This window comes from Pezoporus occidentalis, unplaced genomic scaffold, assembly GCF_034315485.1.
Source record: "Pezoporus occidentalis ecotype Australia unplaced genomic scaffold, CSIRO_AGI_Poc_V1 ctg79, whole genome shotgun sequence".
Lineage (NCBI taxonomy): Eukaryota > Metazoa > Chordata > Aves > Psittaciformes > Psittacidae > Pezoporus > Pezoporus occidentalis.
This window is the reverse complement of record NW_026916147.1, coordinates 226886-240093: the sequence shown is the minus strand read 5'-3', so window position 1 is coordinate 240093 and position 13208 is coordinate 226886. Positions and strand designations below refer to the sequence as shown.

Genomic DNA, 13208 nt, shown 5'->3' with positions numbered 1-13208 from the left:
CTTCCGGGTAATTCCCACAGTTTATACACCAAGTATGACATGCTGTGGTATGGAATACCCCTTTGGCTAGCTTGGGTCAGGTGTCCTGTCTCTGCTCCCTCTCAGCTTCCCATGCCCCTTCTCACGGGCAGAATCTGAGAGACTGAAAAGTCCTTGATCATGGAAAGAGCTACTGAGCAACAACTAAAACATCGGTGTTATCAGGCTAAATCCAAAACACAGCACTACACCAGATACCGCGAAGAAAATGAGCTCTGTCCCAGCTGAATCCAGGACAAAAGGTCCTATACAATCCTAGTATTTTTTCCTAAGTACAGACTGGGAGGTTTAGGAGACGAGACATACGCTGAGGATGCACGAACATGATGGTATGTTTGACGATATAAAGTCACCTATGGGATTTCAACGAACAGCATGGGAGACTTCACAGAAGTGTTAACAGCAAAAACAGCACACGCGCTTCTTGTGCGGTGCTGAGGTACAGCAACTAAAGATTACAGGAGTTATTAAATGTGTGCGTCCTGCCGCTGAGCCATCGGTCCCCCTCGGGGGCTCTGTCAGCATTCACCTCTCGAAGCCTGACGGCAGGCAAAGCTCCAGCCTCCCTCACGCCCCGAGCCAGGCCTTGGCCACCGCCCTTTGTACCTGTGCCAGGACGGATCCCTGCTGAGCCCTGCTTGCCCCTGCGGAAACAGCTCCCTGAGAGCCGCGGGGGGCGGGCTCCGCCCGGCCTGACCCGCAGTTTCGATTCCCGCGAGCGAGGCAGCACACGAAGGAATGACGAGGCAGGGAACCTCCGAACCCAACCCCACCGCACCGCAAGGCCGGCCCCGCTCCCTCAGACGGGAGGGGTGGGTTCACGCATGTGTGACCCCACGTGTCACCGCCACGCCGGAAGCGCGGCGGCAAGATGGCGGCGCTCCTGGCGCGGCTGTGTCGGGGCGCTCCCGGCCTCCGCGTCTCCCGCCTGCCTCTCGCCGCCGCCGCTCCGCCTCTGCGCCGCCCCTCCGCGCCGTCGGGACGGCCGCGCCTGCTCAGCTTTTCAGCGTCCGAGCTGGTGCGCGCCGCGCCGGTGCCGCTGCAGCCATACCTGCGCCTCATGCGGCTGCACCAGCCCGCCGGTGAGCGCGGCGAGGCGCTGCCGTAGTGACGCGGTAACCGCGGCGACTCTGCCCCCCCCACCCCGCTCCTCGTTTCGCTCCTCAGGCCACCCGCGGGTCTTCTCTCCCCTCAGGGACGTGGCTGCTGTACCTGCCGTGCACATGGAGCATCGGCTTGGCGGCCGAGCCGGGCTGCCTCCCCGACTGCCACATGCTGTCCCTCTTCGGCCTCGGGGCGGTGCTCATGCGCGGAGCCGGCTGCACGATCAACGACATGTGGGATCGCGACTATGACAGAAAGGTAGAGCGACCCCCGTGGGCTTGACAAGATCTGTGTGCAAAGTACGTGTCCGCTCATCTCCCACATCACCAGTGGGTACCTGCTGAGTGCAGGCATAGGGCTCCAGGTTCAGTAATTCCTCCATTCTGTCCAAGATGCGTGCAATTAATTCGTCTACATCTCCTCCTAGAACAGTAGAAATAGTTTCATTTTTGTATAACGCTTCTCTGTCTAGGGCTGTAGTAAGTCTTCTAGAGCACTTACTTCTGTGTAAGATAAAATACATGTGGTTGTCAGCTGTAGGTAGTACTTGAAGTTTATTTTACAGCACAGTTTTGCATGGCAGAAGAAAATAACACTTTTTTTTTGCTACACTTGCCAGTTACGATCTACCCAACACTTTGTTTATTTAATTTTCAGGAGCCAGGTTTCCTTGAGTATTTTTAACTTGTTCATGAAAATGGCTGTTAAGAGTGTCATACCCAGCCTGGAGCTAATCCTCTTCCATTGTGCTGTAGTTTTCCTCTTCTTTTTGTTCAGAAGAGGGAAATGAGCAGAAGGCAGTGCCCGGTGTCAGATGTTGTAATGTCCACAGGTGCAGGCTTGGAGGGGAGTGTCCTGGCGATGCGTCACTGTTTGCTTGTCCTGTTTTCTGCTTCTATATTGTGTGGGGCTTTGGGTTTCGGCGCTGGTGAGAGAGAGGAGGATGAGCCAGCCCATGAAGTTATTACAGCACTGGTGTATCTGTGCTGTTGGGAAGGCAGTGAATGAATCAGTTCAGGTTTTGTGGCAGTTTTGCATGGTTTAGTGTTTCGAGGTTACTAACAACTACGTATGCTAAAAATATTTGCCAGGGTGGGGCGTGTGATTAGTAATAGGGACTTTTCAATATAATTAATTGATTTATGCCTTAATGTGATTAAATGTGAAGCTTTCGACATTCCTGTCACAGTATTACATATCTTAAAGGATATCTTTAAAACAAGTGTGATAGGGGCTGGGTCAGTAGCAGGATGTTGTCTTGAGCTGGTGATAATGGGTTGGGGTTTTACGTTTTATGTTACGGATTATTTAGTAAGTATTTTCTTCTGTTTAAATGAAACATCCGATGTTTGGCTGCAATATGCAGTGGAATTGGTCACAGATATGTCAAGAGCATGTTTAAACTGCAGCAGCAGAATTTGACATTTAACCTAATCTGAAAAACTTTATTTAAATTCACATCATTAAAGCATGTGCAGAACACTTTATGCCCACAGAGTATTCTGTAAAAAGTTGGATTTTGAACCTCTTTGAATAGACTTTACACCATTTTCATCAATGTGCAAGATGTTTGGGTTCTGTGGGATTTTTTCCCTTTTGGCAGCGGTCACCTTTGGCAAATACCTCAGTTTAACTTGCTTCAGATATTTCTTTCTTCTTTTAGTTTACCTTTTATGATTTCCTATTCCAGACAGAGTTTCTAAACTCCACTGTACTCAGACTAGGATTAAATTAATTGTCCTTTCACAGTCATTAACAATGGTTACATGTGTTAGAGGAGCCCTGCATCTTTACAATGTTTTGCATAGTAATCACTTTAAAGTGTTTGAGCACAGAAGTGCTCCTTGAAATTTGAATAGTCAGCTCAGTTTTTAAGTCTGATTGATTATTTTTTTCCTCTAAGGTAATAAAGTTCATATACAAGATGCCTGCAGTGTTGCTAATCAGCCTTGTTACACATAAATGGCACTTTATTCCTGCTGTAGGTTTTAAAGCCTGCATGCTTCTAGTATAAGCACTGCTGTTTAGAAATACAGGTCATGTCTGTGAAGATAGGTTTGTATCTTTGAAGTAACCCCATCTCATACATTCTGTGACCTGTTTCTGTTTATTTTTCTGCTATATGCCAATGGCGTGACTTTTAGTTTTAAGATCCATTGGAATGTGTTACGTTGGATTTGGTATTAACATTATTCTTTCTATTTTCAGGTGGCAAGGACGGCAAGCAGGCCCCTGGCAGCTGGAGATATCTCCACTTTCCAGTCCTTTGTTTTTCTTGGTGGACAACTAAGCTTGGCACTTTGTGTGCTTCTGTGTCTGAATTACTATAGGTGACATACAAGTTATGTTTTGCTTTTTAAAATTTGATTCTAGGTCCACAGTCAAGCACAGAGATTTTCAGCAGAAAAGTCTCTGGGGGCAGGGGGAGGAGGTTATTAGTTGTGGAGGTGTATTTCAAAGTAAAAGAATTAGTTCAGTAATCTTTACCTCTCCTGTAATGCCACACTGCATCTTTAGACTGGCAAACAATAAACCTCATGGTATGTTTTACAGTATCGCTCTGGGAGCAGCCTCTTTGTCTCTTGTGGTCACCTACCCTCTGATGAAGAGAATAACATATTGGCCACAATTAGTTTTGGGTGAGCTGGAAATATTTTTGCTATTTTTTTTTTCTTTGGGTTGAGTTTTTGGGGTGTTTTACAAATCAGTTGTTGAACTTGAGCCGTCTGTTTTTGTATAACTTTACATTAAAATAAAAATACCTTATAGATGAAATTCTATTGTGTCAGAAGCTTCTTAAGCAATTTATAATGCATATAAGAGTTGATGCTTGGGTTAGGGTTTTTTTGTTAAAAATCTGTTCCTTAATTTGATGGAGTGAGGGGAGGGAGAAAAGGAGGGAGAAAATAAATATTTGACATTTGAGGATCTGCTTTAGTTTTGGGCTTATCTCAGAACCTGTCTTACACATGCATTTGTTCTGCATTTCAATCTTCAGCCTCTAAAATGATTCCTGTGCAGAAACTGATGGTGCTTGTATTTCAGGTTGAGCTACTAAAATGTATCTTTGAATCTTGGCCTTCACATTCCAGCTGTGTGAATCCAGGGCACAGCTACCTTCAGCTTTCTCAACCAAAATTGTCGTTTTCAGCCTTGAAGTACCATAGTTGGCTGCTGTGCAGTCAGTTACACTGACATCTTTTGTTGTACTGACATTTTTGTAACTTTAGACCTGTTGTATGGGTATGCTGGAATAGTTTTGTACAAATATTTCCCTGTGCTAATGAAGTAAAATTTATACTGGGGGAAAATGCATGGCTGTATGTATTTCACCTCGTATGTCCAGAATATTTAATGTCAAATTACTTGTATTTATTACCTTCCTGAAAATAAGTGGTAGAAAAAGAGAGATGTTGGTAATGTACAAAAAGCTACTGTTATGATATACGCTGGAACAAATAGTAGTGGATTATATACATGCAATATAGATAGCTCCTGGCAATCTTGTAACTTTTTTTTCTTTTACTCTTTCTATGTTTTTAGGACTTACATTTAACTGGGGAGCCCTTCTTGGCTGGTCTGCCATCAGAGGGTCATGTGAATGGTCTGTGTGTTTGCCCTTGTACTTAGCTGGAGTAATGTGGACTCTGGTATACGATACCATTTATGCGCACCAGGTAGAGTAGCAGTGGGAAATTTTAGATATCACTGCATGTTTGTGTGTTTAATTTACAGCTCTGTTGTCAAACAGCAGTGTTAACATGTTGCAGTGCTTTACCCTCAGCTGAGCTAAAACGGTACCAAAGAAACCCCAGCCCTCAGACCTTTTATTGCTGCTTGCAAATGTTTTGTATATCAGGTGGAAAGCTGGAAGTATAGTGCACTTTGCTTATGCATTTGCATTGTATAAATAACTTCAGTGTTGGTATTAGCTCTTGGCCGCTAAAGCAGATCTAACGACTGACCTTCTAATTTCAATTTTAATGTAGAGACCTACAAATGAACTTAAATTGGGCTCCTAATAAGAAGCATTGGAAATTTAAGCAAGGGCCCACTTTTTATTTACCTTATGAAGTGGTGGTTGGGTTGTGATTTTTTTTTTTTTCTGATTCATTTCATTCTAGGATAAGAGGGACGACATCATGGTTGGTGTGAAGTCAACAGCATTACAGTTCAAGGAGGATACGAAGCAGTGGCTCAGTGGCTTCAGCCTTGCAATGCTCTTGAGTTTGTGCATGGCAGGAATGAACTGTAACCAGACATTTCCATATTACTCAGCTGTGGCTGCTGTAGGGGCTCACCTAGCACATCAGGTTTGACGTATTTCATACCTTTTCCATGTGGAAGTTCTTGATAAGAAATCAGAGTGCTTTTCAACTCCCATCAATTTGCCAACTACAAGGAGTCTCTTTATAGAGAACTTAAGTCTTCTGACAATAAGCTTACTTCACTTAAATACCTTTTGCAGACCTTTTGTTTGAAGAGACCTCCACTGGTCTACAGACTGTAGAGCACTGGTTTTCAGTCTGTTCCTAAGCAAAAACTCTGCCTCACGTTAAGCTGTCATCTCAAGGGAATGGTTTTCATTTCGTTTCCAGTAGCAGCTGCAAACTAGGTCTACCTCAGTATCTGCTGCACAATCATTTACTGTTTGAATTGTCAGAGAGGCCTTACATTGTAGTTTCAGCACAAATGGAAATTACTTTTCTTCAGGTAGGGTTTCTGTAAATGAGAATGCAGAATGTATGTGGTGAAATGTGCACAACAATTGTGTGGATTTCCAAGAGCCCATGGTTCTGTGTACCACAGAGTAGCTTCCTTTTTGAATGATTATTTTTGGTTGTGCCAAACATTCTCATGCTTACCTTCATGTTGAAGATTTCTGAATGTGTTCTTAACTATCTGAGTTTAGAAAGCTGAGTATGCTGCATGAGGGGTAAGTTTTACTTAATTCATTGAATTTTTGCCTGAAACAGGAGTTTGGGGTCATGAAGATGTCAAATTTCTATCCCACCCAAGAAGTTCACTGATAGAAAAATAACATCTTTTATTTACTTTGCATTTCTGAAGGTATACCTCCTGGTTTGGCTGCTCTTGGGTTTCATTTGTCAGTTCAGTGTTTTCAGTTCCCTGTGCTTGAGGGGCTGACAGGTTCTCAAGGGTGTGGACAACATCCTGTCTTAGAAGCTTGTGGCACCATTTCAGATTAATCAGAACCCAGACGTGTCGCCTCTGTACGACTACACATGGCAGAGGAGCAGGTTTTCCAAGGAAGATTCCACTTCTTTGTGTCCAATACATTCTGGTTTTACTTCTTCAGAGGCTGAATTGCAAGTTTTGAGGTTTTGGGGGGTACTTTTCCATTAACCCTTTCATTTGTTTTGCTTAACATTTCTTCTTGTCATCCTTCTCAAGACTTTTTCACCAAGTTTTGTTTCCAGGAATACTTTTCAGTAACTTTGCTCTGGCTGCATTGTGTGAGTTGGTTTTTCACCTTTACCTGTCTCACAGCACACAGCTACCAAGCTGGGCAGGCCTTGCTTCTAGCTGTTGTTGCAGATATCCTGGTTCTTTTTTTGCAAGAGAGTTGAATGGACATAGCTGACGGACTGGACTGAACCAGCCATGTGTGACTAGGCAGGGCTGAGCACCTTCCTGTGCATTCCAGGTTAGCCTGGGTCACTGCTGGCTCTCCAGTGCCTTGTCTTTACTGGAACATAGAGCAACACCTAGCAGCAGAGATTTAAAGCTGCAGGCAGGTTTTGGGGGGGGCTTAATTTTATTTAGAGTTCCCATTGAAGAATTAGTTGGCTACCTACAGAGGAAAATCTCAAAAAGACTTACTTACATGCTCTCCTGGTTTCAGCTGCGATAGAGTTAATTTTCTGTGCTGTGTTTTGGGTTCAGTCTGAGAATAATGTTGATAATGCATCAATTATTTAGTTTTTGCTGAGTAGTGTTTATACTAAGTCAAAGACTTGAAGTTTCCCATGCTGTGCCAGTAAAGGGGGGCACAAGAAGCCGAGAGGGAGCATGGACAGGACAGCTGAACATCATGCTCAGTGTATAAACTGGGGGGAGCTGGCAAGTAGGGGTTGATTGCTGCTCAGGGATGGGCCGGGCATCCATTGGTCAGCAGATGTTGCGCAGTTGTATTGTGCATCACTTGGGCTTTTTTGTTTGTTCGTTATATTCTTCTCTCCATTTAATTTTATTGTTGTTGTTGCTGTTGTCATTATTATATTTCTCTCTATTTCCATTATTAAACTGTTCTCATATTAACCCACAGGGAGAGTGAGTGAGTGGCTGTGTGGTACTTAGTTGCTGACTGGGCTTAAACCACAACACATGCCCAGATATTTTTACATTTTTTACTGTCAAACCCAACACACCAGGCTGTTTATACAGTCCTTCATGGAGATGGTCTGGGAATTGTGTTCGTATGTGATCTTTGACTTTCCTGCTGTATGTTGAATAAATTTGTGAAGTAAACATAGATGCCAGTTATGCAAAAAATCATTTGTAAGCATAGTGTATTCCTGTTTCTTGTGGAGCAAAAGGTAGACTTTAGAATTTGAGATTCAGTTTTTGAAGGTACAGACTTTACTGTGTCTTGTGGTGTGTGAAACATTTATAAGTCTGTAGACTAACGCTAGAATGTTACACTGTACTTTTGCAGATTTACACTTTGGACATAGACAAACCTGAAGACTGTTGGAAGAAATTTGCTTCAAATCGTACTGTTGGAGTTCTGCTCTTCATAGGCATTGTGCTTGGAAATCTGTGGAAACAAAAAGACTTAAAAAATGCAAAAGAAAACAGCTGAAATTACTACAAATAGTTCAGCTGGTAAGAAAGTACTGTAAGAAGTAACACACTTATAACTGTAGCTACCTTATACTGTTTATTTATAAAAGCTGGTGAAAACATTCTTGTTTCTAAAAACATGCGAATGAGGTTATCCTACAGTGTAAGTTTTAATCAAATGACTTCAACTTCTGTAGAAGCTTCAACAAGTGAAGCTGCTCTGCTGGTCCTGTGCAGCACAGGCAAACTTCTGTCAGGCTCTCAAGACTGCGAGCTCAGGATTTGACATGAAACAAATGTCTCTTAGTGACAGCACGTGAGAAAATGCAGATGTAAATAAAATCTGTCTGTACATGTTTGGTATTCTGATTTCTGTTACTTGAGTTGTGATAAATTTTGAGTTGGAGCTTTTTACGTGAAAGAACTGCAATAAAAACTTCTACCCTAACATGTCTAGAAGCAGTCAGGACTCAGAGTGTGTAAGGTCCAGAATATGAAGTCAAAGGAGAAGTATTTAAAATTACCTTTTGCTCTTGCTGTAATTGCTGGCAGTGATTCTTTTTCATGTGCAAAGAACAGGCTTCTGCAAAGTTTCCTGCACAGAATGAGCTGAGCTCATTTATCAAGAACGGTTTGAACACAGATTTCTGACTAGAAAACAGAGCAGCCCAGAGCTGTTGCCAAGTGTGCATGACTGGTGGCTTCCCCTGACCTACAAGTACCTCATGCAAAGAGATCCTCATTTTTATTTTCAGTTTTTAGTTGTATTCATTTTGACTTATGTCTGTTGGTTTTATTGTAGTATTACAGTGAGAAGTTGTTTATAGGAGAATGCTTATAAACAATAAAAATAGCAACTGCAGGCTAACAAATACATTGCTTTGAACCATTCATGTTTTCAGCCAGTTTATCCTCACCCAGTTATGTAATTTGCACTGTAGTTAACCTTTTCTTTGACTCAGGGTATTAAAGACCTTGTATGGCATATTCAGGAATTGATTTATGTGGAAGGAGCAATGGGTAAGCCTGTTCTGGGAGAATGATACGGTGGAGTTTATCTCAGTTCACAAACTGGTAGGCACTGGCAAGCAATGCAAGGTGGCTTTGTGTATGCCTATATGTGGGGATGTGGTTTGGTGGTGCAGAGTGTTCTGTTGCCAAACTCTCTATGGTATTCCCACAAGCTTTCCTAATGTCTGCTCTGCTCCTTCAGTGCTGTGGCACAACTGTGTGTCCAGCAGCACCAAAAATAAGGTTGCATACTGCTCTAGCTCTAAAGATGGGTATTATGTTTTCAGGTTATTTAAACCAATATATCTGCTGGACACTGCAGTTCAGAGCCAGGCATTCAAGGTTTGTTAACTGTAGTTTTGCATTACCGACAATGGTGAACAAGCGAAGAAGTTCCTGTTGCACGGCAATGAGAAGCCATAGAATGAGTCAATGGCTTTGGTCACAGAACATTTTTTTGGGGCCTGGAACAGACTCCTGTGTGTTCTGAACATTTCTTGAACATACACCTTGTAAAGCTGGCTTTTTCCTTCTACTGTTTAAACCAGTGATGATAAATACGTTTTGAACAAATTAGAGTAGATTTTTCAGCCTGACTGCATATAAGACAACTACGTGAAAATGTTAGGAAGCATAACTGCTTTTAGGGCCTCCTTGGTCCTCACACAGAAATTCTTAAATAGGATTTATGATTTTGGGGTGGAGAAAGTATTCCGTTGAAGAAAAGCAGTTCAAAAATTAGGAATAACAAGTTTCTGAGCAATTATGAGTTGCATTTTGTAGAGGGAGGATTGGATGCATCCAGCTTTGTGCTGAACTTTCAGTATAAGGCATTTACTTGTAATAAAAAAGTATTGTGATGTAATTAGTATAGATTGGTTTCTTAATACTTGTAACATTACCTTGGAGAGGTTGTGGCAAAAGTTATTAATCTGTTTTTAACATGTTAAAGTGTCTCTAGATTTGGGATTTTTGGAGTGCTTGGACCTAGCGGTGTCCTTTGTCTGATGACAATGTGCCACAAGCTTTTGTCTTATAATGAGAGGGAGTAGGAGGTGTAGCTAGATAGAGTAAAAATTCAAGTTATAAAAACAGTCTTCATGTCCTAAACGATAAAATCATTGCATGTTTTCTGTGTGGTTTTCCAAATTCATCTCAAAATGCGTATTACAAAGATAAGCCATAGCTGTACATTAGGTTCATAGCCTGAGAAATGGAGAACAGTTTAGATTCTAGCTTATAATAGTGTCATTTGTGTGAGCATTGTATGATTTGTACACAGAAAAATGAAATAACTTTTTAAGTGCAAAATAGACAAAGGCTGAACTGCTTCCTGGATAAAACCCTGTTTGTATCTGCTGACAGGTATATGTGCGTATCTTCTCCTTCCATTCCCAAACTATTCTATTCCAAAACTTCACAAAGACACTCTCTGCTGTATTTAGATACTGTCTATTAAATAAATCTCAAATACACATATTTCTAAGCAGCAGCTTCCTTATTAGCTAGTGTGCTTTTGCAGAGATAAGCATTGTCATCTGGAAGTTTCTACTCCCCTTCCTTTTCAAAGTGTTCCTCTGCAGGATCTTGAGATAATAAATGCTTTTGGAGGTAGCAGGAAGGTCAAATGTGCCTTGCAGAGACAAAAGCCTTGGCAGTTACTCAGTGAGACAGAAGACTCTGTAACCAACACAAATGCTTGCCTTTGTGCACTCCTATTGTACTTTGTAGAAAAGCCTATGAAAGCAACACCAGCTCTTTGTAGGAATAGTAGTACACAGTAGGGGTGCTAGCTCCTGCCAGATATGGGCAAGGGTTGCCAAGGCATCAGCAGCCCTTCGTGGTGGGGCTGCATCTTTGACTCAGCACATGCGAGCTTTCGCACTCACTCAGGGCGAGGGACTCACTAGAGGGTCATCCAAGATGAAAAATGCTTGAATTTTGCTTGTTTGCTCAGTGTGCTTGTGAGGTGGGCCAATACCAACCTCATGAAGTTCAACCAAGCCAAGTGCAAGGTCCTACACCTGGGTCGGAGCAATCCCAGGCACAGCTACAGGTTGGGCAGAGAAGAGATTCAGAGCAGCCCTGCGGAGAAGGACTTGGGGGTGTTGGTTGATGAGAAAACGAACATGAGCCGGCTTCAGTGTGCGCTTGCAGCCTAAAAAGCCAACCGTATCCTGGGCTGCATCAAGAGAAGCGTGAGAGCAGGTCGAAGGAGGTGATCCTGCCCCTCTACTCTGCTCTTGTGAGACCTCACCTGGAGTATTGTGTGCAGTTCTGATGTCCTCAACATAAAAAAGCACATGGAACTGTTGGAACAAGTCCAGAGGAGGGCCACGAGGATGATCAGGGGACTGGAGCACCTCCCGTATGAAGATAGGCTGAGAAAGTTGGGGCTGTTCAGCCTGGAGAAGAGAAGGCTGTGTGGAGACCTCATAGCAGCCTTCCAGTATCTGAAGGGGGCCTATAGGGATGCTGGGGAGGGACTCTTCATTAGGGACTGTAGTGACAGGACAAGGGGTAATGGGTTCAAACTTAAACAGGGGAAGTTTAGATTGGATATAAGGAGGAAGTTCTTTACTGTAAGTGTGGTGAGGCACTGGGATGGGTTGCCCAGGGAAGTTGTGAATGCTCCACCCCTGGCAGTGTTCAAGGCCAGGTTGGACAGGGCCTTGGGTGACGTGGTTTAGTGTGAGGTGTCCCTGCTCATGGCAGGATGTCAGAACCTGATTATCTTAAAGTCCTTTCCAACCCTAACTATTCTATGATTCTATGTTTTTGTGTTTTTAGCAAAATCCAGGAAAAATTTCTTCCCTATGAAGGTGATGAGACACTGGCACAGGTTGCTGAAAGAAGCTGTTTGCCCCATCCCTGGCAGTGTTCAAGACCAGGTTGGATGGGGCTTTGAGCAATCTGGTCTAGTGTGAGGTGTCCCTGTCTGTGGCAGGGGGTTGGAACTGAATGAGCTCTAAGGTCTTTTCCAGCCCAAACTGTTCTGTGACTCTATGGTTGATTCTTGGTAAATACATTAATGCAAGGGGGTCAGATTTTTCCATCCCTCTGATTTCAGGAAAGTATGCACTGCAGGCACCTAGTTCAGGAGCTGTGGTGTGCAAACAGCACAGACCCGGGACATGGCACACACACACTTCCATGTCTGGAAGGCAGTCGAGCCACTGTGAGTCACCAGGTCTGTAGGTCACTCGTATCATGACATGGGAACAAGAAGAAGGCTTGACTCAAAGTCAGAAAGGTGTGCCAGCCTGCAGAAAGATCAGAGCATCCTGTGGGCTGAAGTCACTAAAAACATGGCTGAAAACTAAGGTAACCCTTCACCTGTAGCAGCATGGCATTGTGGTTAGCCAGTATTCAAGGAAGATGCTGAAAGCACAGCCTGATGTGATGAAGTGCTGGTGTGGCAAAGTGGGAGAATGTATTTTGTGGGTGCTTCTTTGTTTTCTCCTTTTGGTGAAAACAGGGAAAGGGCCATTCTTATTTCTAAACACACTGCAGTGCGAATACCGCAGAGAGAAGAACCGTTCCAAACCGCTTGAAAGCAAAGCTGCCAAGAAAAATGTGGATGTTAACCAGCCATAGATTATGTGACATTCTGATACTAGCTGAAGGCTATTGGTATGAAGGTGCTAGCTCCTGGCATACTGGAGAGGTGAGTTTCCTGTAGTGCCTCCCTGTAGTTTGTGATGGAGGTGAAAGGCCAGAGCAAATTTTGGCACAGTGTGTGCCAGATACAGTACCAGAATTACAAAGGGTATGAAAAAAAAATCTTGTTTGCACTTCTCCTGAATTGTGGTGATTAAAAATCACCACCCTCCTACCCCCAGCCAGGCAGCTGTACCCATTGTGGTAGCTGTGCCCATTGTGGTTTTGCTTGAGCTAAGCAGGAAGAGGTCTAATACAACTGAAAACAAAACAAAACTGCCAACCAGAAACAGTCTTCAAATGCTGGTTCAAAACTTCCATAAATGCAGCTATAGTTTCTGGAAGACCAAGCAGAAGATCCCTGCCCTAATGAAAAAACAATCAAACCAACCCCCCCCAGACCCACTCCTGGATGTTTACACCAGCAGAACACAAGTCACTGAAATTGCAGAGCTGCTTGGCTATGACAGGCAGAGTAACAAGGAGAAATACCTAATGCAAATATGTTGCTTTAACTGCATAGCAGAAGCAAGCCTTTAGCAAGCCTAGAGGGCACGGGGAGAAGAGAACTGCCTTCCCATCACACA

At 43.4% G+C, this 13208-nt stretch overlaps 1 protein-coding gene across 1 annotated transcript; it reads left to right on the top strand.

Annotated features, from left to right (window-relative positions):
* Positions 1-877: 877 nt before the first annotated feature.
* Positions 878-9826, top strand: COQ2 (coenzyme Q2, polyprenyltransferase). The gene is made up of 7 exons (XM_062602865.1): positions 878-1121; positions 1235-1401; positions 3352-3473; positions 3697-3782; positions 4687-4820; positions 5268-5456; positions 7823-9826. Exons 1-7 carry the CDS (start codon positions 911-913, stop codon positions 7967-7969), a joined length of 1056 nt encoding a protein of 351 aa, XP_062458849.1. The 5' UTR covers positions 878-910; the 3' UTR covers positions 7970-9826.
* The last annotated feature ends 3382 nt before the right edge of the window (positions 9827-13208 follow it).

What these genes read in the sequence shown, in the direction of transcription:
- COQ2 (XM_062602865.1), top strand. Translation starts at nt 911, where the DNA reads ATGGCGGCGCTCCTGGCGCGGCTGTGTCGGGGCGCTCCCGGCCTCCGC. An exon ending in GCGGCTGCACCAGCCCGCCG is followed by an intron (nt 1,122 to 1,234) that starts GTGAGCGCGGCG and finishes CTCTCCCCTCAG; the next exon opens with GGACGTGGCTGCTGTACCTG. An exon ending in ATCGCGACTATGACAGAAAG is followed by an intron (nt 1,402 to 3,351) that starts GTAGAGCGACCC and finishes TTCTATTTTCAG; the next exon opens with GTGGCAAGGACGGCAAGCAG.